This window comes from Gouania willdenowi, chromosome 17 (assembly GCF_900634775.1).
Source record: "Gouania willdenowi chromosome 17, fGouWil2.1, whole genome shotgun sequence".
Taxonomy (NCBI): domain Eukaryota; kingdom Metazoa; phylum Chordata; class Actinopteri; order Blenniiformes; family Gobiesocidae; genus Gouania; species Gouania willdenowi.
In genome coordinates, this window is record NC_041060.1 from 16,001,665 (window position 1) to 16,027,733 (window position 26,069).

General features: G+C 36.8%; 1 protein-coding gene across 5 annotated transcripts in view; it reads right to left on the minus strand.

Annotated features, from left to right (window-relative positions):
- LOC114479308 (RNA-binding Raly-like protein) overlaps positions 1–26,069 on the minus strand; it is a 58,759-nt gene that overhangs the window by 20,708 nt on the left and 11,982 nt on the right. For 2 of the 5 annotated variants that reach the window (XM_028472920.1, XM_028472919.1), the window contains one exon: positions 745–1,022. In XM_028472920.1, the coding sequence (XP_028328721.1) occupies positions 745–1,022 (278 nt within the window). Of the gene's footprint in view, positions 1–744; positions 1,023–1,405; positions 1,453–19,959; positions 20,080–26,069 lie in introns of those variants that run through there. The other 3 variants (XM_028472923.1, XM_028472921.1, XM_028472922.1) reach the window with 3 other exon arrangements.

A 26,069-nucleotide genomic window follows, 5' to 3' on the forward strand; every position in this document is an offset into this window, starting at 1 on the left:
AAAGTGGATTAATACCTACACTGGCACTAAAAAACAATGCGATCCCTTCTCTGGACTACTTCTTCAGAACCAGCAGCAGCACGGGTAAGCGTGTGTGTGAGTGAGTGAGTGTGTGTGTGTGTCAGGGGAGATATCTCCGTACGTACGTTAGCTTTTCTCACTTTGATAATCATTCTATTGTATTGTAGCGATGTAAAAATGTAGAAAGTAGCCAAATACAGCGCACAGAAAAACAGGAGTAAACAAAATCCATGCGTGTTTGTATGAGAACTGAAGGGGGAGTGTTCATGGGCGTGTCAGACAAGCTTGGAGTTTCTTAAAGAGACAGAGGCGAAATCAAAGCGTCATGAACTGTGTGCTACAGAGCGAAGTTTCTTTTAAGTTTTATTTTTTTAAATATTTGCTGCATTTTCCCCCAAAAAAATTGGGTAGCATAGTTATTTGTGTATGCTATAGAATGGTAGTATGTGCCTGAAAAAACATGATCCCCCCTTTAAGTACAAGTAAAATGACTCATGTAGACATATACTCAAAAAAGTACAATTACCCATAAAAGCAACTCTATTACAGTAATGTGAATACTTGTGATCAATTACTTTCACATTTGCACTTGAAACAGTATGAAACAAAAGCCTTTAAATATGGCTGCAGAAGCTTTTTGTGTGAAGACACAAATCAACATAAAAGTTGAACAGACTCGTGAACTTTAAGGATTTAGGCTGCACATAAAAACAGTTTTCTTACCTAGTGATTGTCCTGCAATGACTCTGGCGTTCTCACCCGTCACGGCTGCTCGGGCGTTCCTTTCACTGACGTACTGGACAAAGGCATAGCCCTTGTGCACAGAGCAGCCCACTATCTTTCCATATTTGGCGAAAATTGCCTCGATGTTAGCCTTGGATATCACAGCCGTGTTCAGGTTCCCAATGAAGACGCGGGAGTTGAGGGAGCGGGGGTCATTCTTATTGGTCACATTGCTGGTCTGGGTCTTACCAGTCATTCTAGTGCTACTGCACTGCCTGCTGGGAAACACACACACAAATCCTTGTCAGACACCTGATGTGCAAATAGATCTATTTAAAAAAAAAATTAGAGAATTTACAAATCCAGGATTTAAAAACGTATAAGCTTGTTCACTTTGTAAAAACAAAGAACTTGTTGACATTTTGTCAGAAGCTTCAAAAAAGTCTGCAATTCCCCCTTAGAGTCTAAAGCTGATGTTCAAATATAATATGCAATGGGGTAAAAATTATGAGGGAGTTGATTGCTGGATAAATCAATGACTAAAGCCATGTTTAGACAGCATGTACGATTCTGATTTTTGGGAGAAACACATTTTTTTTGTGTGCTCGTTACAGTACTCATTAAATGCGACTTCTATCAATTTAAATCAGTGGTCTCCAACCTTTTCAAGCCCAAGATCCTTGACCTCCACCTTGGTGACGGCAAGATCTAGCCAATGAAGCGTAAAAAAAAAAAAAAAAGATTTTACTTTCAAGCTTTTTATTCAGGCTAACTTTATTTGAATTACATGAAATGCTTTGGTCTAACATTCAAAAATAATGAACCCAAAATGCTAACTGTAACTAGCATATTAAACTGGCCATATCATTTGATCCTATTGGTCAATTTAATGTGCCTGTTACGCTAAAAAATACAAGGACAGAAACATTAATCAGCCATATTGTATTTGTGTTATATATATTTTTTTGCGATTATTATACATTTCCTATGTTTCATTTGTGTTCCAGTGGTTTTGTTCAGGCATCTAAAATTTGAAAGTTGCCCGTGTCAGATTTGAAAACAATTGTGATTTTTGTGTACATTTGATTCACAAATTTTAATCAGACTGAATATTGACTAGAAATAAATAAATTTTTGTCACTTCTGCAGTATGGACATTATTTTCATTTACATTCAAACACTTACTTCTACTGGTATTTACACACCACAACAAATCCCCCTAATTTGACTTGAATTTGATAAAACAGAAGTTGTAGTTGCAGAGATGTATTTTTTTTTATGAGCCAAAAAAAAAACAACCTGATTTTGCCCGGTTTTCATTATACAAACTGATTTAGGAGATTTACACATGACATTACGTTTTAAATGCTCAGTAGTTTCACAACTACAAAACTGTAGGGACACATTTAGGCCCTAACTTGAGACCTACTTAAAACATTTTAACAATGCCAAATTCCTTTAACAAAGCTGTGTATCTTCTTTTGTTGTTATGTAAGTGAAACATCAGATTTTTTTCTTCCCTGGGATCCACATTGCTGTCAACACAAACCAGACCAACAGAAAAAAAGACAATTTAGACCAAGACACATCAAATACATTTGCCGACAGGCACAAAAACAACGGATTCATTTAGAAAGGAGCCTTGAAGTAAAACCTTCCTCTGCACAATCCTCCTGCATATCCAAATAGAGGGAGGCTGAAATAAGAAACCATGGATTTCCCTGTTAGTAAAAACCCTGTGTTTGTTTGTTAGTTTATTTGTAGGTTTGATGATGCTACTGTTATAAAGTTTGCCTTTAAATTCAAATTTATAAAGCATAAATGCTTTTTTTAATCACAGAAGGCCGAAGCACCTCTCAGCTCTTTCATCTCAGTGAAAAGAGAAAAGATGACAAAGTATCAGTAAATTTATAACCACGGCAATAGACCAAGGTAATGTGATTGTACACAGTCTAATCAGCATGTGCTAATAATAGCATTCCTAAAGGTTTTTTGGACAGACTGCAAATATGTGACAAACTGCAGTGATCTGCATGTAAATGGATCACTGTCTACTAATGGTTTGCGTGCTTTGGAAACATCCATAAATTTTGGCATCAACTGAAAGCGTGCTTGGAAGACGATTAGGGAGAGTCAATAATTTTGACTGAAAGCTTTGTGTTACATGTGTCAGAAATGAGGAAGGTACACATGGGCTGTGTTCGAAATCGCATACTAACATACTACACACTAAATGAGTATATACTGTCTACTATATACTAAAAGTATGGTTAGGAGGATTAGTATGGTGACAGATCCCACTAAAGTATACTGTACTTCCAAGTTTCCAAAGATGCATTTCGAACCTGCAACGACAAAAACCTGAAGCACACTAAGGCTAAATATCTCTTTTGATTTGCCACCTTTGAAAGTCCTGAAAGCATTTTAAGCGATAAAGTGACCAAGTAGAATATCAACATGTGGCCATTTTTACCATAAAACACATTTCATACCAACATTTCAGAGATTTTTCGGAGACCTGCAATTGTGCTACTAACAAAACTTCCGATTCCCGCTTCAAAACATATTTACAAAATGTAAGAAAAACTAATGGAAGACAAGAAGAGATGCTTTTGTTTTGAAAATGGTATGTTAGACTTTTAGCTTGAAGCTGGTCCCAGGACGATTTTATATTCTGCTCACAATGCATCATGAGGCGGTTGAGTATGACTAGTGTGACCACCGTACATACTTAAAAAAATTCCCAATATATTATACATCTGGGTATTTCTCGCATACTCAATCTTTCCATACTATCTAACTCGAACGCACACATATTCATTTTGACGTCAGACTTAGTATGAGTAGTACGTTAGTATGCAATTTCCTACACAGCCATGGTCGGCATTTTCTGGAGTTGTTTGAGCATCCTTTACCTTCACTGATACATTTGCGCTGGATACACTGTTAGTTCTCTTTAATCACGTTATAGAAAATATGAACAGTCATGAATATTCATTAAGTGTGGAGAACAACTTTAAAAACAACTATCCTCACAAAATGCGTGAGTCTTTGATATTCTGAGAGATTTTAGTTAAAGACGTGAGGCATAACTGATGAGCAAATATTGAAATCGAGAAGTCTGAAATGCAACAGAAGAGAAACATTTGCCAAAAGCTGCTATTAGCTTGGTAAGTACTCACGGAAGAAATGCTGAATTAGATCTCTGTTGAAAAGAAAAGGTGTGAAACTCACAGTTGGAAGGTTTTTTTCACAGTCGGATATAATTTTTTTCAAAAGACTCTTTTTTTGTGACAGATAATTGAACACCTGACAGCATGTTTTTCCCCCCAGGTTTTACCAGCATGTTGGAGCCAGTTCAAAGTGGGTACTTCAGATCCTCTTAGGTCTTTTAACGGTGACTGTCAGGCTCTACCGTGTCTGTATTCTGAAGAGATAAAGAAGCGAGGAAGTGGTGAAAGTAATCATTTTAGCACTTCCTCTCTCTACTGATCTCTACTCCCTGACTCACACTCGGAGCAAAAAGAAAAGATAGAAAATCCACTTCCGATATATACCAAATACTTACTGGTTTTGTGAAAAACATTCAGTCAACACTGGCTTTGAATATTGAAATGCAGGACTTTATGTTTACATGACCTAACAGAATGTGACTAAAAAACAAAAGGCAAACCACAGCCGTGATCTCGACAAAAGAATATAGGACTGAGTTTATTTGTAGATGTCTTCATTCCCTGTCAAGTTCTTCCTTATCACACTCAGGAGATGGAAAATTCTGAGCGGTTTTAAATTCCCACTGCCTCTTGATGGAGGCGTGAAAGAGCCTGATCCTGTTGAATGACAGTTATTGATATTTCACAAAACCAAACTATTTATATTATTCTATAATTTACAAGCCGAGCAGCAATGCAACACTTTTACTTAACTCATTCAGTGCCATTTTAGTTTAGAAAAGAAGTGCCCTCTGCACATGCGCAACTCTACTTGCTTCTAAGAGGGAACGCCTATGTGTGCGAGAGAGCGTGCACGAGGAAATTTTCCTCTGTTTACAAGTTGGATTCGGCATTGCTCCTACAAGCTGCTAGTTCAGCTTATCTTGCACTTTTCCCACTATGTCAGACTTGCCTCAGGATCTCGTCACGGTATCTCTGTGCATTCAAAGTGCCTTCAATAAAATGCACCTGTGTTTGTTGTCCATAACATACACCTCCCCATACCATAACACCACTGCCACCATGGGCCACTCCATCCACAACGTTGACATCAGCAAACCGCTCACCCACATGAAGCCACACACACTGTCTGCCATCTGCCCTGAACAGTGAAAACTGGGATTCATCCATGAAGAGAACATCTCTCCAACGTGCCAGACGCCATCGAATGTGAGCATTTTCCCACTGAAGTCAATTACGACGACGAACTGCAGTCAGGTCGAGACCCTGATGAGGATGACGAGCATGCAGATGAGCTTCCCTGAGACGGTTTCTGACAGTTTGTGCAGAAATTCTTGGGTATGCAAACCGATTGTTGCAGCAGCTGTCCGTGTGGCTGATCTCAGACGATCATGGAGGTGAACATGGATGTGGAGGTCCTGGACTGGTGTGGTTACACGTGGTCTGTGGTTGTGAGGCCAGTTAGATCTACAGCCAAATGCTCTGAAACGCCTTTGGAGACGGTTTATGGTAGAGAAATGAACATTCAATTCATGGGCAACAGCCCTGGTGGACATTCCTGAGTCAGCATGCCAATTACATGCTCCCTCAGAACTTGCAACATCTGGGGGTAGAAAACGCGCAGTGTGCAATGTTTTTCTCCCTGGGCAACCTCGGCGTGGACGCACTAGCGCACGGTTGGCCACGCGTGCTTCACTATGCATTTCCCCCGTTGGCTTTGATTCCCCCCACCCTGAGCAGGGTAAGGGAATGCGGCCACTCTCTGATCCTGATGACCATAATCAGATTTGAACAACCTAAAGCCTTGACCTGCTATGACAGCAGGTAAAGTGACCTGTACGGTGGGACAGGATGGCGCAAATTACCTGCATGGTGTTTAATTTAACATATTACAATATTAGTATTGCACGCCAGCATCATAATCAGTAAGGTCGCTGCATGAAATTGAAGCTACTTGAAGAACTGCATTTGGTAATTATTTAATCCAGCTTTGAGAAAGTGATCACATTTGTTTGTTTGTTTTACAACTCACATTTATTTATGATGCACATTAAAAATGCATCATCGCTACAGCTAAAGTTCTCTACACAGACATCTGAACAAATAAACATTAAAAGACTATTAACAATATGTCTTAGGCAGATATAATCATTTTTAACAGTTTTTGGAAACAGCATCATCAACTGTTTCTGGCAACATTGTAGAAATGACTTTAGTTATGGTTTTACAAGCACAATAATGCAGGGTTAGTGATATGTAGTAGCTCTAACATCGGGTGTAATGATTAGATACAGGCTGACTTCAATAATTCTGCTTTACTCCTTTACTATAAAATGGGAAATCACCACTTCTCGGACTGATCTATAAAAACTGTATGTAGTGATTTACTGTTGGTCTGACAAACAAAAGCAGCTATAAAATGTGTAATGGCTGTGGAAGAAAAATTGGTTAACAATGTGAAATAAACTTTGAGTCATGGGTTTGTCTTCAGTTATTTTCCAGCCAGGGATGCTTAAGTTTGACCCTGGAGAGATGTCATTCTGCATGTTTTGGGCTCTACAGAGAGCCTGATAATGAGATACTATCAGCCAGGTGTATGAGACCATGAGAGCAAATAAAACATGCAGGACAGGGGTTTCTCCCTGTAAGAAATCATGAGGTTTTTTTCTATTTTTGTAGAAAAAACACCATATTTGATTCACACATTATCAGCTGGTTAATGGAGAGAGTGAAGTCAAATATAGTGGTATAAAAATCTGCAGTGCTAGAATATTTTTTGTTTCAAATCCCATAAAGTTTATGGTTCAAATGTTCACATTTGAAGTATTTCATGAATCTTAAATGCACAGGGCGACCGTGGCTCAGGTGGTAGAGGGTCGTCTTCTGATCGAGAGGTTGGGGGTTCGATCCCAGTACCTGACTATGTGTCGAAGTGTCCTTGGGCAAGACACTGAACCCTAAGTTGCTCCCAGTGGTCGACTAGCGCCTTGCATGGCAGTCCTGTCCCACTGGTGTGTGAATGTGAGAGTGATTGGGTGAATGAGCTGATATGTAAAGCGCTTTGAGACTGCTTCAGTGTGGGGATAAAGTGCTATATAAAATCAAGTCCATTTACCATTTTACCATTTACCACAGTATAATTTGTCAACTTAATGGCTTAAAAAAATAAAGCAACAGTAATTTTAATTTTTTTTAAAACAATGTATTATTTGTTGATATATGAATACAAAGAATAATATTGAACATACAAAGGAAGTTTTTTATGTTCAACTGCACAAATATAAACATGCACTTGGAAATAAATAGCAATATTACTTACAAAAAATGTATTCTGTTATTTTCCTTAATGTTTAAAATAAGCTGTATTTGTTACTACATTATTCTGTAGATGGACAGGTATTGGCAATAAAACATAGCTACAAGCATTATATTACCACAGCTAAAAAATTTAAAATTTGACTTACATTTTATTAAATGAAATATAAAATTCTGTTGTGGAATTTTGGGGTTTATTTTTTCTTTTTCCTAGCTACACTTGAATCTAAATGTTTGGTGAAACACTGTGATTGTGTTTATTTAAGCAATGTTGCTTTTTAGGCCTTTATTTAAGTAACTCCTATCTGTTATTTGTGTTGTACAGTAAAAATAGAATCTTTTTTTTTTTGGAATAAGATCATTAAGTATTAATACTGCGAAAATTGGATTTTTTTTTTTTTTTTACCATGATTAATTGAATAATCGTTTAAAATGTGTCAAACTCAAGGCTCGGGGGCCAAGACCGGCCCTTTAGAGCATCAAATTTGGTCCACTCGAGAAAGTAAAAATGACAGGAAAAACATGAAACATTTTGCAAATTACCAATGAATTCAGTTGTTCATATCCCAGCCCCTCCAAATACAAAAATTCAATTAAAATCCACAATATTTGCAGAGCTCAGTTTTCCAGGTCTTAGATCACATGACAGCAGTCATTTTTTATCTCAAATTGTTTGAAAGAAATTTTTAAAAATCAAAATCAAATTATTCCAGGAAATTTCCCCAAATCAGGTAAATTTAACTGAATATCCTGCAGGGATTGTTATACTCACATACTTAATCATTTATATATAATTTATACTTGGAAGTGCAAATGAAGGCACAATAATGTTGACTTTGCTCTTTTTACCACCTAAAATCTGTGGCTAAAAGTGGTCCATATTTGCCCCCTGAACTAAAATGAGTTTAACACCCCGGTTTAAAAAAATGATTGATTAATTGCTTTTTTAAAAAAAAACAATGGACAGATTTATCATTTTATCTGTTCCTAAGACAAGTTTACTGCACCCTTACTGACAACAGTTGAAATGAAGGATTACTCCTACGCCACTGTGCCAATTTGATTGAAAGAGAGAAAGAGAAGAAACTCCACCTGCTGCTCGAGGGCAAGAAAACATAAATCATGCTTTCACATATCTTTTTTGCCTTGGAACATATTTCTCCTTTTTCCTAATTCTCCTTTTGTGTGGCTGCCAGTTTGCAGCTGGCGCCTCCATCGGGCTCCGTGTATAAATGGGTCAGCAGAGCTGTGAGTAATTATCAAGTGACAGAACATGTTTGGGTTTTAAACCGTGAGACTCAGGTGTAAAAGCCAGCGTGTGTAACAGCACGAGGCGGGGCGTGATCATCTAAGGTTAAATGTTAGGGCGTAAAAGCGGGCATCGGCATTAATGATGGGATAAGTGGTGACCTGTGGGTTTAATTGAATAAGTCGAAAGTGGAACGTACGTGTGCACCAGAGGTTTTCAAAGTATGAATCGCTAAAACTAAGGCAGGCTTGGATTTAATTTGAGGTGCCATTTGTAATTTAAATGAATGATGATGTGTACACAATAAAGGCTGTCAGTGATTTTAATTTCATGAATTAAACACATTTTGCAGGCATAGTGACAGCAGTGTGAATACAGGGGACGCCATAGATGGTAAGTAATCCTCATTTTAATGCAAATAGTCATCCAAGAAGACAAAAAGAACAAAAAAGAGATTAAAGCAGGCACCACATTTTTTCTGTTGGCAAGAAGAAAATAAACTGGATGTGGATGAATGAAGGTTAGTATTCATGCGATTGCCTCAAAAATACTTAACGGATTCATGGAGGCGCTTCAAAGGAGTTGCTTCAGAACTTTTCTGATGACCTCAGAGACCCTGTCATTGGCTAGGACAAGTGTGGCATTTCTTTGCAAATAATTAATTCATCTATCTGCTTTACTACTGACACTGTGACTAGACACCAGTCTGTCACAGGGAGCAATAAAATACACACAGTGACGCTTAAAGTTAATTCAGGGTCACATATTAATCTAACGTACATATATTTGACCCGTTAGAACTCCACAAAGAAACAATCCCAGGTCCTCTATTCGTGATTTATAAATGAATGACATACAATCCTAATAAACAAATACATAGCTGATTTGCCCAAGTTATAATAATTGTTGGGACAAAACATGAAATATCTGGCAGTCCCTGTAACACCAGCAGGCTCATGTATATTCACTAAGGCAGTGAAGTCATTCTTCAAAAGAGGCGCAACAGAAAAAGTTTAAGAACCACTGCATTAAGGAAAAAGTTAGTCATATGCTGTTGTTGTTTTTGTGTATTTTCTTTGTTGTAATGTATATTTCTGTGTAATTGTGTTTTCTGTGAGTTTTTGGAGTCATTAATGGTGTTTTCTTGTTGTTTTGTGTGTTTTTCAAGTCATTTTGGGCCTATACTACAAAGCTAGATCACCCCTTAACTTCCGGGATTTAATCAGTGTGTGCTGTACTAAGAAGCTCGCTAACGTCTTACGCGACTAAATCACCATGGTAACTTAGGCTGAACGACTAACCTGGTCGGGACCAGGTTTTGTTCTGGCTAGGATCTGAGCAAGTGCTAAAGCCCCGCCTCCTGACCAATCAGTTCTTAGAAAACGACCTTCCCATTGATAGAAGACCCTGGTTGGTGAAGATCTGACAGCTGCGTTAGGGAAAGAATATTATTAATGGATAAATGCAATTCTTTCATTTACGGATGACATCATTTAGGAAAGATATAGATTTATATCTGATGGACTGATCTACAGTCATCTGATGAAGCCTGTGTCTCCGTACGCGTGGATGGGTGAAGTTATTCGTTAATTCATTCATACACTATAGTGATAAATAAAGCTCTACCTGAATAGAAACACGTGTGTTTTGTAATAAAGTGAAACTGATCAGAGCGCTGTCTGTTTATCATCCAATGGATTAATATCATAAATAATCTCACGCTTTTACGCATTAACAATGTCAGCAGCTTCCTGTTATGTTTTTGGTCTAAATAATGGATTTTTATTATTCATAATTTTTAATTTACCGGGGTAAGCTGAACACCTAACCTGGTCAGGACCTGGTTATGAAGTGCATCAGATCTGAGCGAGTATAAAAGCGCCGCATCCTAACCAATCCCTCCTGGTGCGCGTTGCACTAACACTGTTGCTCTTTGCTGTCATCATGGTTTGGAATCTATTATATTTGTTCAAGATCATAAGCTGTTCCTCAATTGTAAAAAAAAAAAAAGGTAGCTCTGCCAGGTTAATTAATTGTAGTGATTGGTCAGACGCTGCAATCTCCACCCCTTTTATGGGAGCACACACGTAGCCAGGCTGAAGCATGTTGTTATCGACCTTCGTAGGACAGCTTCTCTCTGACAGGGAATGTTTGGTTAGGTGATGCCCACTAACGGAAAGATAGATGAACGGATCTAGCTTTCTAGTATAGGCGATTTGTGGGTTTTTGAAATGTTAAGATTTTATTTTGAAAGGGAATTAATTTGTGCACAAACATTTTTCTATTCACACTTTGTTTCCACAACTTTTACTCGGTATAAATTCCTAGTTTTGAACTCATTTAATCTTTTTTCCTGAATGTCGTACTTCTGTAGTGTATTCAAATACAATTTTACAGGTTTATATTGGATCATCTTTTCATTACACAAATATACGGAGGTAAATATTTTCCTTGGTTTAAGTAGAGGGATGTTATCAAGGCTTAAGCTAAAGAAATGTGTTGATATTATGGGTCCATATCCAGATCGGGAGATAGACTGGTTTTGTTTATGTCACCATTGAGTAAGGTCAAATATTGATTATTATTGGATGGATGGATCTGTTTTACAATAGCTCAGGCTTGTACACTTTTATTGTAACAGATGATTCATACAAGCTTATCTTTTGCACAACCTCCATGTGTCCTCAGATAGATGAGACTGTAAATATCTGCTCCAAGGGCCACACGCTTCATATTTACAAGGTTTTACACTCAGAAATGTTGAGTAATAAGTTATACTTGATCCAATTTTACATTAATTTCTGTTTGCATCACTTCTTAATTCGCTTGGTGTGAAGGGTGAGCTAGCCGTTTGAACAAATCATACTCCAATATGCAGGATTTCAGCGAAACAAAACACATACAAGGGCTTTATCGATGCAGCCCTTTTCTTTACCTCAAACTGTGCTTATGCAACTCCTACGAGTTGCTCCAAATGTGTTGTGTTACCATGGTAACAGCCTGCGCTAAGAAAACTAAAACGTCAAACTTACACCTCATATGGGACAAGATTATTATCAATATTGAGAGAAATTACATTATCTTGGAAATAATTCACAACGCTGGCTTGTTAACAGCTAGTTTAGCTAACACACAAGAAGAAAATTAAATCTAAAGAATTTTATATTAAAATCAATCAGCTAATGAAAAAATTTGTTTCATTGATTTCCGTATCAATTCAGGAGTTGTTGAGCTTGTTTTGGCTTTGTGATAAAACCCATTGCTTTACATATAAACTTACTGGGCCGTGCTTTGCCTGGGAAACTAAAACAAAGTGAGCCTGATGTGTATCATTGTGTCTATAGTACGTTGTTCATTGAAAACTGCCTTTTTAGTGTTGGCTTCATTAGGCCATGGAGGGCTATTGTTCATTCATTTTCTTGGAAAATGTGGAATAGTCCCTTTGAACTGATAGAAACAGAGCATTTCATCATTTCAAAACACAGTGAAATACACCTCAACATTCATGCAACCATGGCTGTATTTAAAAAGCCTGAAACTGAACCCAACAAAGGAAGTTTTTTTTTTCGGATATCACATCATTTCAAACTGTTAACAAGCTGCACAGGTAAGATGAACCTAGATATCGAATATACGTAGAAACACATTTAGTTCTGATGTCCTACTATGGAGGAATGCTACATGTCCTGTAGAAACCCATCTTTGCTCTGAGAAAACATGCAAACTCCACTGTGTAAGGCAGAATTGTTGTCTTTTTTTTTTTTTTTAAGTACAACCGTAAGGTTCAAAAATTGCACAAATCAAGCCTTATTTCCACTGTTAAAAACACATTCATAGCTTGTTCAGTGAGGAATTCAGAGCTCCATGTAGCTTCATGAGCCATGGAAGGCAATGTGTGAAGATTAGAGGTGTAAATCTAATCTAATCTAAATTACATGATTTGTAAATCTGACAGCTATTAACAGTGATTAATAGCATATTATGAATTTGTAAACGGCACTCAATCATCAAGTTATTTCACAGAAATTGTATTTAACCTGAAACAGTGTCATTTATCAAAACACTGAGGCTTTGCTAAAGGCCAGTCTGTTATTATTAAAAAATGACTTATTCTTTAAAAGAAATAACCAAAATTGTTGATTATAGTAAGAAGCACAAATAATCTAACCTATAGATAATTCCAGTGTCAATATGAGATTACTACAGAATAAAATTTGAACCTTTAACATTCAAATCTGTTCAGACACAAACTATCTCACTTTCACGTTCAGCTGCTGAGAACCTGCAGTCTGTCCACTAAAGACTCCCTGTACTATATTGTACATTCTTATAAATATATATATATATATTAATATAGATTTTTTTTTTTTTTAAACAAATTAACGTGGAAAAAAACCCCAAAAAATGTACATGATATTTATTCTAAGGCCAAATCAAGACACTGGCTGTGTTCGAAATCGTATACTAATGTAGTACTTATACTAAGTCTGAGGTCAAAATGAGTATGTAGTGCAACTTAAAATAAAAAAATAACATACAATCTGCCTGCGGCTTTTAAACCAACTTTGACTTTAGTGCAACTTTGAGTTCAGTGCAATTTAACCTAGGTTTATGCCTAGAACAACAAATAAATGCAGAAAGTTAGTACTTTTTGTTTAGATTTTATTGAACAAACACAAGCTGGTCAACATGCCCAGGTTTCAGCACTTTTTTGTGCAGTTATAATGTCTCCTGCAGTGGAAAAGACTTTCCCGGTTAAATAAAGGTAAAATAAAAAATAAAAAATCGATATGGATGCATTTTGAATCGATCCGAGATTCATGCGACGTAATATCACGATATATCACCGAACTGATTTTTTTCAACACCCCTATTAGATAGTATGCAAAGATTGAGTACGCGAGAATGTATACAATATCAGGACATTCTTTAAGTATGCACGGTGGGCACACTAGTCATACTCAACCGCCCCATGATGCATTGCGAGCACGTAAAATCGTCCTGGGAACGGCTTCAAGCTAAAAATCAAACATCCCCTTTTTCAAAACAAAAGCATCTCTTCTTGTCTTCCATTAGTTTTTAACCATTTTGTAAATAGGGCTCTTGTTTTGAAGTTAACCGGAACATTAGTCAGTAGCACAATGGCGGGTCTCCGGAAATGTCCGAAATGTAGGCAGGAAATGTGTTTCCGCGAGTTTTATGGATCAAATGAGCACATGTTAATTTTCTGCTTGGTCGCTTTCTTGTTTTCAGAACTTTCAAAGGTGGAGAAATAACGGAGATATTTAACCTCAGTGTGCTTCAGGTTTGTGTCGCTGTAGGTTTGAAATGCATCTTGGGAAACTTGAAAGTATACTTCAGTGGTAACGCTCATCATCCTACTCATACTAATAGTATATAGTAGACAGTATGTACTCAATGAGTTTGTAGTTTATAGTACGGACTGGAGTGTACCATTTCGAACACAGCCTTACACTCCTAGCTCACTTCGGATCAACAGTTGGCAGCTGTCCGCGGTGCTGAAATCCACCACATTTTATGAATGACGAAATAAAAACAACTGGCTCTGTTATACAGAACCCGCCAAGCAAATGGTATTTCACTTAAAAAAATGAGCATCAAGTGCACATGACATTTAATCCAAACCTGCTGCACATTCAAAGCAGTGCTCAATATGTACTGAGTAGTGAAAGTGACAAGTGCAGGCGTGAAAACATCAGACACATGCATCTAATAAGGAGCCGTGGGTACTAGAAACCACATGCATAATGAAACAAAGGCCTATGTGAAGTGAATATCACACATATGCAGAGCTGGGTAAAAACAGGCGTGCCGTCATTCCTCATCACCGTTTGTCTTTGGTTATCTCTCACTTGCAGCAGCTGCCCTAATCTGTTCTTTAGCCTACTGCACTCTGATAGATGGACATTCATAGTTTTTCATTTGCAAAGCTGAAGTCACTCTGTGATGCGTGGCTGTGAGGAGGCCCAGGTGGTTCACCTGATCAGGGTCATTGATCAGCCGAGAGAGAGAGAGAGACTCAGGCAGAATGTCGTCCAATCCAGATACCTGATTGAACTTTGATCCTCCCTCTTTTTTCGCTCTGAGTTCATAGTCATTCAGTGCATGAGTAGCACAGTGCTGGCTATTCCAGACTAGCATCGCTGCTCCTCATCCCTCACTGTAGATATGTATTGTTTGCATAGCAGCACATTTCATGCTCGGCTACCCGCACCTGGTCCTTCACCTGCAAAGTCTTGAGGGTTGGAATAATATGAAGGTAGATATGTTGCAAAATGAGAGAGCTTGTAGAATGCGATGTGAGCTTGTGTATAAAAAATCCACACACGTGAAATAAATTTAATGTCACAAATGATGGGGTAAAATTTAGAGACTGATATTTACACATAAAATTACAGCTGCAAACTTGTAATCCAACATTTATTCACGTTTTTTTAATTACTTGCGTAAATGACCGTTTACAACCACAACTCGGCGATTTAGGGATGTAACGATTAATCGTAAGGCAGTTAATAATCGATTCATAGGTATCACGATTGACATCGATTATTTGAAAATTGAATCGCAGTACTTTTTTTAAACAGCAGAGGGCGCTATATATTTATCCCTTCTCTTGTCCAGCAGTGTACACAGCGGAATCTGCTACTACTTTGTTTCTGGCCGCCTTCTACTCTTAAACATGTTAATAAATGATTCCTTACCCCTTTAGCACCGGAGAATATCTGCAATATTACGTGAATATCTGTAAAAGTCACGTTTTTCTATTAGCTCTGTCTGCTAGCATAGCATCTCTTCTTCACCGCAAGAATTTCTGCATGCCAACGGACCACTGGGTTACCAGCGCCCTCTGCTGGTCCAAACAAATATCTGACGTAAATCAGTGCAATTGTTAAGGCACAAAGTACATTTTCAGTTGCACTTTTAAAAAGAAAAAGAACTATTATGCAGTTTTGCATTGTTTACTATAGAACCAGAATTTAAATTAATAAGCTTCTTCTTCATTTGTATTATTCCTTTATTTATTTCATTCAAGATTTATTTTTAGTTAAATTGCATTGTTTTGAATAGTTTATCAAGGGATTCTTTTGACAATGAAAAATAAAAGGAAAATAATACAGTATTTTCTAGTATTTTTCAGTCATCATTTGACTACATTCCCATTTTGTAGAATAAATCGTGAGAGAATCGTATCTTGAACCCAGTATCGTGAATCGTATTGTATAGGGAGTTGAGTGAATCGTTACATCCCTACTCCGGTTACAACTTCTGGAATCTGCCGCAACAGATACACAATCTACTTTTATCGTGTGAATCTGCACTGCTTGAGTTTTGCAACACATTTTGCAAGACGTCTGTAGCAAAACTGATTTGTGCTTATAGAAATGCCCCCCTCCCCTCCCCGCATGTGGGATTGACCAATCAGAAGTGAGGATTTGGAGACAGAGCGCTGTTTCTTTTTAGCGCAGCAGCCAGTGATATGACCGAAACAAAGTCATTTTTCTTCACTGTAAAGGCAGGATGCTGAAATTTTCCTCCACAGATTGTTAGAAAAAGGTTGATTCTATGAGCACGAATAACTTTTGCTACAGACGTCTCGCAAAATGTGTTGCAAAAGTCAAGCAGCGCAGATTCACACGAGAAAAATAGTTTGTGCATCTGTAGCGGCAGATTCCAGAAGTTGTAACCGGAGAATTGTGTTTGTAAACTATCATTTACGCAAGTAATTAAAAAACGTGAATAAATGTTGGATTACAAGTTTGCAGCTGTCATTTTATGTCAGTCTCTACATTTTTCCCCATCATTTATGACATAAAATGTATTTCACGGGCGTGGATTTTTTTATACATAAGCTCACATCATATTCTATAAGCTCTCCCATTTTGCAACATATCTACCTTTGTAGAATAACTGTAAAATGTCTTCAAGAGTGAGTTTTGAACTGCTTTTTTTTTTTTTTTTAAAGATCTAACATGTAAACAAAAACTTTAGTGAAGAATTATTTCTCCAAAATTTTGCCCAAACACTAGTTTAAAGAGGGTGATATTTCTTTATCAGACCACTGCAGGGATTTTAATTCTCTTTGAGGTTTGTTATTTTTGCCTGTAGGTGTGTGGGGATGACTGCCAGTGAAGGTCAAAGCATATCAAAATATTTAAGCTTTATTTGCATAAAGTGCTGCTGGAGAGTATTAACACAGGTCCTGAAATCTCTATCCCTCCCTCACACATAGATCCTTCAGTGACTCATTCAAGCCAGTTTCCAAGGCTTTCGTACGTATTGTCACATTTATTATTATTCTACTGTGTACACCAAAAACAAACACAGTTGGAGGAGCTCAGCTGTGACTGGTATAATATTCTATTGAACTGTTTGAAATCGTTTCAAATGCAGAGGTGGAAAGCTAATTTGAAGGACAAAATCTGTTTTTACCTCTTTGTTGAAAAGAGAAATGCTATAAGGTTGTAGGTTTGAATTTGATTCCACAAAGTCTTAATAGTTATTTTAGTTGCCATGATGAAGTTAACCTGATCGTCTGCAATATTTACAGTTAAAATAAGGGCTCTGCACTAGGGCGGGGCGATTTTGCCTAAAAAAAATCTCCAATTTTTTAAAGCAAAATTCGAGTTTCGATTAGATTTTCAATTATTTTTTTAATGCACTTAGAAATGACTGCAGACATCAGATATATTGTCAAAAGTGCAACATTATTGCTGTGACTGTCCTCAAGAGTTAAAATGCATAGAACAATCCCAAAATAAAAAGTAACTGAGGCTCTGTCATTCAACAATTTCAAGCTTTAAACCAAGTTTTTAAGCAAAAGTGCAACAGCAACTTCACAGTAGCTTAAATTTTCTGATTAAGAAATCAGATAACTACATATTTTAAAACGTATAACAGTACAATTAAAAAAATAATAAACTCTTTCCTTAGCATCTCAGCATAGTGTGAATAAAACATTAAACATGCCTGTGGCACACATATAGCCTACTTAAAGGGTAAACAAATGTAAACAAAGAAGGGCCTGGCTCACATCACGCTACGGTAACCCACAAGGACGGAACGCAAAAAAGTACAAAAAAACTGTGGTGGAAAAAAAAACATTTAAATTACATTTTTTTTCTTTTTTTTAAACTCGAATTTGAAAAATAAAAATTGTTTTTATCTACAAATTGGATAAATCGAATAAATCGATTTTTTTCCCAGCCCTACTCTGCACTCTGTATAGTGTATTTATTCAGTTAGCCTTTGGTACGTTTTAAATTATTATTATTTTAATATAATTCCCTTTAAAGCTTAATTTTGCACTGTAAGCTATATTGTTTGTTTAATAGTAATGCAATAAAAACAGATTTTTCGCTAATATGAAAAATTATTGTGATTATAATAGTGATTACAATATTGATAAAAAATAATCGTGATTATGATTTTGGCCATAATCGTGCAGCCCTAGTCTACTTACGTAGTCCAAAAATATGTATGTTAGAGACTATGGAGTGTCTCAACAAACACTTTCACCATCTGGCCTACTATTCTGATTATATGGCATAATGACATTATGCAAAGTGGAAAAATATTCAATGCTTTGTCATTTTTTTGTTTAAAAAACCTCAAATTCAGAACATTCCCTGATTAAAGAGCTGGTGTATAATGAAAATGAAAAGCTATCCCAAGGGTTTAAAAACCTCGTTTCCAGCCTGCATTGTCACAAACAGTCCAGAAACATCTACTGTTTGTCATTCCATCACAGTTCTGAATCCTTACAGGTTTTGTTTTTTTCACTCATCTCAGATCAAATGAGATTCAAACACACAATATGAGTAAAAGAAAGAAAACAATCTGGCCTAGGGCGCACCAGCACTGCTCACACAGAAGCTGCTGCAGAATGAACAACTCTATAACCAAGCAGTTTTGGTAATGAGCAGAATGGGGCTTTCGGATTGGTTATTGTATACTTCCCATTTCCGCCCACAATATACAGTATCTATGGCTTTAACTAAAGAGGGAACAAAGTCTGTCTGTGCCATGTAAGGAAACATCCTCTGCTTATCAAAAGAGCAAAGTTAGAAGGTTAAAATATGACCTTATTCTATTTTTGTCAGTTTGACATTTGGATTTCTACCCTTAGAAAAGTGTCTTTTGGATGGATGGATTAATAAATTGCTCTGTTTTTCAATTAAAGATTCAAGAGCTTGGGCAATATATCGAGTTTTCTATTTGGAGATATAGAAAATGACAATATAGCCAATATATGTATAGCTTATTTTGTATCATAATACCTGTTTTAGAAGTTGCAGCTTGCCTCTCAGAACAACATGAACACAGTTAGATGGATTGCTTAGTGCGTACTAACTCTGATCTACCACTAAACTAGCCCCACTACAGAACTCACTCACACATGCTGTCCCTTAGAGGAGAAACATATTGTGCATTATTATTAATAAATGTGCCTGTGTGGCATTTTGCATCATCAACTTGAACCTCGACTTCATTTGAATTGAAATGATTGAGATTTAGATCCTTTATCGGTATTTTGAGATATGAGGTTTGGTCCATATCGCCCAGCTCTAGTTTAACTGTGTTTTTAAACTTAAATATATGGGTTTATGTTGTTTGTTTTTTGTTGTCGTTTTTTACATGATGAACCCACTCAAAACAGTATTTCTTCAAAAAAGGAAAACTTTCCATCTGAAGCAAGATATACAAAGATAACACATAAACACAAATCAAGTTAAGCAGTTTCTCACTTAGTTCAAAGGGGGCTGTTCAAGAGTAGAGTACAAGAGTAGGGAATGGAACTAGAATGTAAGAAGTCCAAGATATTAATGATGGTTAAAAAAAAAATACAATAACAAAAAAAATTTAGAAAATGGGCCTTTTGGATGGATGGACGAACAATTTTTTTTTTAATTAAACATTCAACGTTTGCAGTTTAACTGCTTTAAACTTAAATATATGGGTTTATCTTGTTGTTGATTGTGTTTTTTTTTGTTTTTTTTTTACATCATAAACACACTCAAAACCTTCTGTCATTAGGAAAAACTTTCCATTTGAAGCCAGATATACAAAAATAACACAAAAACACAAATCAAGTTAAGTAATTTCTCACCTAGTTCAAAGACAAGATCCTACCATATAAAAACAAAAGTGTTATTTCATCCCTTGAGACACTTTGAGGCTCCAAAACCAGAGAAAAACACATTTGTCACCAAAACAAGCCACAGTAAAGAAAAGAGTAGGGAAAGAAGACTACAGGAGGCTGAGAGGGAGAGTAAATATGAAAGAAAGCCCTCCAGCATGTGGAGCGGAGCGCCGACACTCAGTAACCGGGCTGAGAGCATCGCATGCTGGGCAAAGATCTTCTTCCCCACGTCGGAACAAGCGAGACGCGATGGGGAGTAAAAGAGTGGGAAGGGCGCTAGCAAAAATAATACTAAAAACAGAGGAAAACGTACTCACCGAGTGGGAGTAAGTGGTTTATGATAAAGAAAGCAGGCAGGTGTCCGTGTGGAGGTTGTTGGTTCGCAGATGGATCAGCTCGTGCTCTGTCTCTCGGTCGCTGCCGGTGAGTCACGTGACTTAGGACACGGGATCTCAGCTTTGAACAGCATCATCACTCCATCAGGTAGATATAATAATAATAATAATAGATATAATAATACTGTAGTACTGGAAGTTTGAAAGTCCTGCGTTTGAATCCCATAGACTATAAATACGCATGCGTTTCAATACATATTGGTAATGAATTCAAATAAGTCAAATTATTATTATTAGATTGGCAAAGTATTGTTGACAATCGTTCATGTAAATATCCAACTTCCAAACCCTGTAAGGCAGTGTTTTTCAACCTAGGGGTTGTGACCCCATGTAAATGAATTGCGGTCACCTAAAATGTCTTGTAGTTGTTAAAAAACAAAAACAAAAACAAACCCTTATTAAAATTACATTTTGAAATTGTTTCAATTATCATTATTTTTCAAATAAAAACACCACACACGATCTCAAACAACTGTATTCTCTACTTTTACTTTCTCATATATGAATCTAGTTCAAATACAATGTAAAATTGACTTCTTCCTATTAGAGGTGTCCCAATCTGATATTGATATCGAAAATTGGTCTGATATCAGCCAGAAAACGGATTGCATCTAAAATCTCAGATATATATTATATTTATTAAATTGTAGAATACTGTAGATATTATGTTGAATGTTAAAATTTTTGTAACCAGTTGGTTAATAATAAATGGATATTTTTTTTCTCGTACCTACTGTTGCTGACTATTGTTCTCCGTTTGAGTAACATCACTTGATCAAGCCTTTTCTAACATTCCACACTACAAAATAAGTAATAAAAGTATCTATGATTTGTGCTGACATCACATTGGATCGGTATCGGCCAAATACTCAAGGCTGCAATATTGGTATCGTATCGGAAGTGAAAAGGTTGTATCGGGACATCCCTATTTGTAACAGTACAACAGACACAATGAAAAACTATTTCTAGAGAAAAAATGTCTCTGGAAATTTCTGATATAAAAATGGGGTCACGACTTCTCAAAGGTTGGGAACCACTGCTGTAAGGTTTCATTGTTATAAATCTCATCAGAGAGACTTCATCAACCCAGGCCTGGAATATGTAGGTCCACAATAAATAATGATGGTAAAAATCCTTCAAAACAAAACAACCTTGTATCTCTCTGCCCACGGTTGGTTTTGATAAGCATCTGTGTTGTGTGTCCAGCCATAGATACATTGAATTAGAATCAAGAATCAGAAATACTTTAATAAAGCCAGAGAAAAATCACTTTTGTTACAGTGGCTCCACGTATAAATTATAACAAGTCGAAAAGAAACACAAACAAAAGATAAATATATGATTAAAAAGTAAACATAGAGACCAAGACAAAGATTATATTAACACAAGTATAAGAATAGGGATTAAATATCAAATAAGAATTAAATACAAGTACAAATACGCATGCAAATATAATACAAAAATTCAACAAAATACAACTATAGTCTACAAAATACACTGTACAATCAAAGAAAATACCCATGACACTGTCGTAGCTACATTCTACCCCTTTTACTCCCTTTCAGCACAAGAACCAGTGCATTCTCCCCACAGCTGCATATTTAGGGATGCTCAAGGGCCAAGGCAAGTCACATTTAGGGTTTTGCAAGGCAACAATTATATAAAATAGACTTGACGTGGCATATCCAGGAGTTGAAAACTCAATGATATGAAGCAAAAATGTAAAAAAAAACAACAAAAACTTGAGTGATAAAAACTCCCAGTTGAGAATTTGTCTTACTTATTCCTCCGTGTTACCCAGTGTGCTTTGGATATTCATCCATTCACCAATATTTATTAACATTTCTATTTAATAGCGTATTAATCAGACCATGTATCTATGCCATTTGTAATGTTAATTTCTTTGAAACAATTCCTCTCTTTAGTCAAATCACAGTTCATCCCTCAGTCACCAATAACTGTAACATTTAGTAATTGTTAAGTTTGTAAAATGTGTTGAAAGTGTTGACAATCACAAACATCCTTGTGTGAAGGCTCAGCTCTGGTTGTATATGATAAAAGACTGTTGCTTTACAACTTTCACTGTATGTTGAGGTAATTAAAAAAAAAACAAGAATCCTGTTCCTTAAGAACATTCATCAAGGCTTCTCATTACACTGTTTTACATCGCTCAGTGTGTCATTAACATATGTTTTCATCCCCGGGATGTTTACCCATCTATCTGAGGGCAGTATCATCCACGGAAGAGTTGAAGAAGATTACCATGAATAATCAAATAAACAGCTAAAGCCTGCTTTTATTCTTCCATTAAAAACTAATTAAAGGATTAAAAAACTAGGTTTAAATGAAGCCCTATTGATGATTAATGGAGATAGCAATTGCAGCAGATTTTAAACATATTAGTTTTTAACATCTGTATCTGCTTGACATAGTGTTTGATGTGGCAGTGTAAGGTTGACAGCTCTGAGGTCTCTACCCGCTCTTCACGGAAACACGAGTGGTCACGCTGTCAGAGAAGAGCAGACGTCTTTATTGCTGCTGCAGCGTCATGAGCAAAGAGTCTGTATGGATCAATGACTTCTAGAAAAGCTGATGGCCAGAGGCAGACGCACACGCACACACACACTTCTTTTAACATATAAATCCTTCAATAAATCCTGGTGTTATAATGGGAGCAGTGTTTACCCAGTGAATTTTTCACACTCGAGCGAGTTGAGGAGGTCTGACTGTTGCGAGACTTGTCACAATGTGTAAACAACTGTTTACTGGTGATACAAACAAATTAGTGTTCACTTTAATAATGGTAAACTCTTCATCAGTTGCTTTGCATCATCTCTAACTTCAATTATTTACACTGTTGGGAATGCACTCATATTTCTAGAATAGTGTATTAAAAATGTAAGGTAAGTGTTGATGTAAAGATTAAAGTTGTAGTCTGCGAAATTATTAGCTGTTCACCAGAAAGACCAGTGACGTGCCGTGAGCACTAGGGTTGGGTAGGCAGGGCGTTATCGAGGCCACCAATGTCAACATCAATGAGAATTTCACATGTTTCTGCTGGCAAGTGTTAATCTAACAAAACATTGTAAAACACCATTAAAGAAACATAAACAATTATTTAATATCGCCTCCATACTCTCACAACAAGATATATATCATGGCACGACACGGCAGCGCGAGAAAACAACAACAGCAACGACTCATAACAGCCTCAGTGAGGCGCATCCACAAAGCTAATCCGTCCTTTTGTACCATTCACTGTGGAAAGTACAAACATTTTCAGACCTTACCTTTGCTGAAGCTCTGGTAGCTCAGGTGTTGGTCTCCCATCTTTTAAAAGATGTCATTTTTCCTCAATAAAAAGTTTCTTTATCGTCTCTAGCGCCGTCATCCTGCCTGTAGTGTTATCCCACCCACTAGCTAGAGAACGTAGCAGCGGCCACGTGATATCAATTCACTAATGAACTCTGAACGTACGTATAGCATTTAGCATAGCACGATTACGTCCAAAGGCAGCGTAGAGAGTTGCATTTTTACGTAAATGGTTTTCATATTGGGGAACTGACTGCGCATGCGCAAACACATAAAAACACAGGCTATGGGTCCAGAGGCAGAGCAGCAATGTGCTTTTGGGAGAGGATGTGGCCTCCTCCTGCCTTACAGCGGAGTGAGACTGTGCAGCGTCTTTGCCGTACCAGGAAATAGCGATGTTTAGTCATTTAGGCTATGAAAAGCACAAAAGGCTGACACTTTCAAACTTGTAGGTACTGTAGGCTATCGGAAATTGAAAAATAAATCATTTATAATTATTTTATGATTAAAAAAAATAGTCAAAATATCAATTCACCCTTGGGTAGGCACTGCCTACCTTGCCTACCCTGACTGCACGTCACTGAGAAAGACAATAACCACTGCATCACTTTTCAGGCCCTTCACATCCTCATTTGTGCTCCATATTTCTGGGAATGATGTCAGAGAAGGAGAAGGGAGAGACAAAGTGTGGTGGGGACAAGACAAGACATAATGGCATCTGATTGGTTCTTTCCATTCATACCAAATGGCAGGGATTGGTCAGGATTCAAGCTGCTACAGAGCTCTGTTTCTCTTTGTTCTTTTTTCTAAATACATAATGTATTGGAAGAATGGAAGGACCATTCTGAACAGGACTGCGGACTCCACATTAAAGAGGAGTTTCTTTGCACATTTGGTTTCGATAGTAGTCTTTAGCCCTGAAAAGTGAGAAAATCAGCTCAACCACACAGTAGCTGTGTTTCCATTAAAGTTTTTCGCAAAATAAAAGCGATATTTCTAAAGTTTCGAGAAACTATGGTTGCGCTTTGAATGTGTTTCCAGTGAAGGTTGTTTTGGACAGGAGCCTCATAACTTGCTTGAAATCTCATCCCGCGAGACTTCGCTGCAGGAAGACGAACGCTCAGAACCTCCTTACAACACTCCACATTGTTTTGTTGTTTCACTTCTATTGTGGCAGTAATAATTTTAAAGTACAATGCTAAGAAATGTCTCAGTCTCCACTTCTATCTACACGTACTGTGCCGTTTTCTCAGAGAGAAGTGGTCATGTGACCAGGTATGTCACATCATGTGACATGTAAGAGCGGAGGAAGTGTTTCCATAGCGCTTTTGCGATACATTTCATAATCGAAATGTCTGAAATACTTCCTCATGAAAGCTTAAAAACTTTTTTGCGATATAAGGTTTTTTTTTCTAAATGTCAGTGTTTCCATTATGAGTTTTTATTGTTTTTATTAAACAATAATAACCAAAAGGAAAAGGAAATAAAAAGTGCTATAACTCTTTCCTGGTGAGACAATAAGGCACAGAAGTCTTGTTCCAAGGATGTCATGGATGATTCTGACACCCTTTGTGTGTCAATGAGTCCATACTGCCATTCACCTAGAGATCTCTTTGTTAAAGACAGGCCAACATTCTCGATACGGTTAAACATGGAGATAATGTTTTTGTTTTTTTTATTTTACACCCATGGAAACAGTGGTTTTCTGTAGAGCAAGACTCGTTGAATGAAATCACTACATCTCAGAAGGCTCAGGTTCTTTTTTAACAACACGGCCCGAAATGGTCAGTCTTTGTCACCATTTTTACCTCTGCAATTTCTGATTTTTAAGACTAGTGATTATTATAATAATAACACCAATATAACCTATAATAAACATTTTAATAATTACTGTATAGAAAAGGGATTTTTGTTTTTTTTACAAAGATTTATATCATTCTTCTCATTTTAGTTTATTTTATTTTAGTGCATTGGTCCCAGTTAAACAATATTTTATTTCCGCTGAATTTGACGTGTTGTTTTTTTTAATCACCAAACAGACAGACAAAATCACAGAATTTACGCCGCGCCGCTCCATGAAACCAAGGCAAAACGGAAAAAAACACTCTTTTTACATGAAAGGAAAAAGTCAATTACTCAACTTATCAGCAAACATTTGCTGATAAGTTCGTAAATCGAAAAAAAGTAATGATAAATATTATAAATAAAGAAATTGGTCAAAGAAAAGCAGCCACCTTGCAGATTGAGAGACAAGACATATTGCAAAAGTGAAGTAAACCTTGAATGATGACGGCATATACAGTACATATATATATATATATATATATACACTGTGCACATATGGGCAGATACAAATGAACACAGTTTATTTTATTATATAAATGCGTATTCCTTATCTTAAGTTTTTTAATATATCTTTGACATGTGTAGTTAATATAAAGGCTAGAATTGAAAAATAATAAATGTAAATAAAAATCTTCTCTGGTCAAGCCTCCTCTCTGCAGATTTCGGTGATTAATGTCCATCCACCAAATGGCGAATGGTTGTAAATGTTGATCCAAAATGTATTCATACACAGTCAATCAATATCTCACTTATGGCTAACAGAGTGCTTCTCTAACCAAGATCTAAGCAAAAAGGGCTGTGGAGGAAAGCAGTGACCACAACCACATTCCACACTTCCTGACAACACCTGATGAACTGGGAATTTATTACCTGCC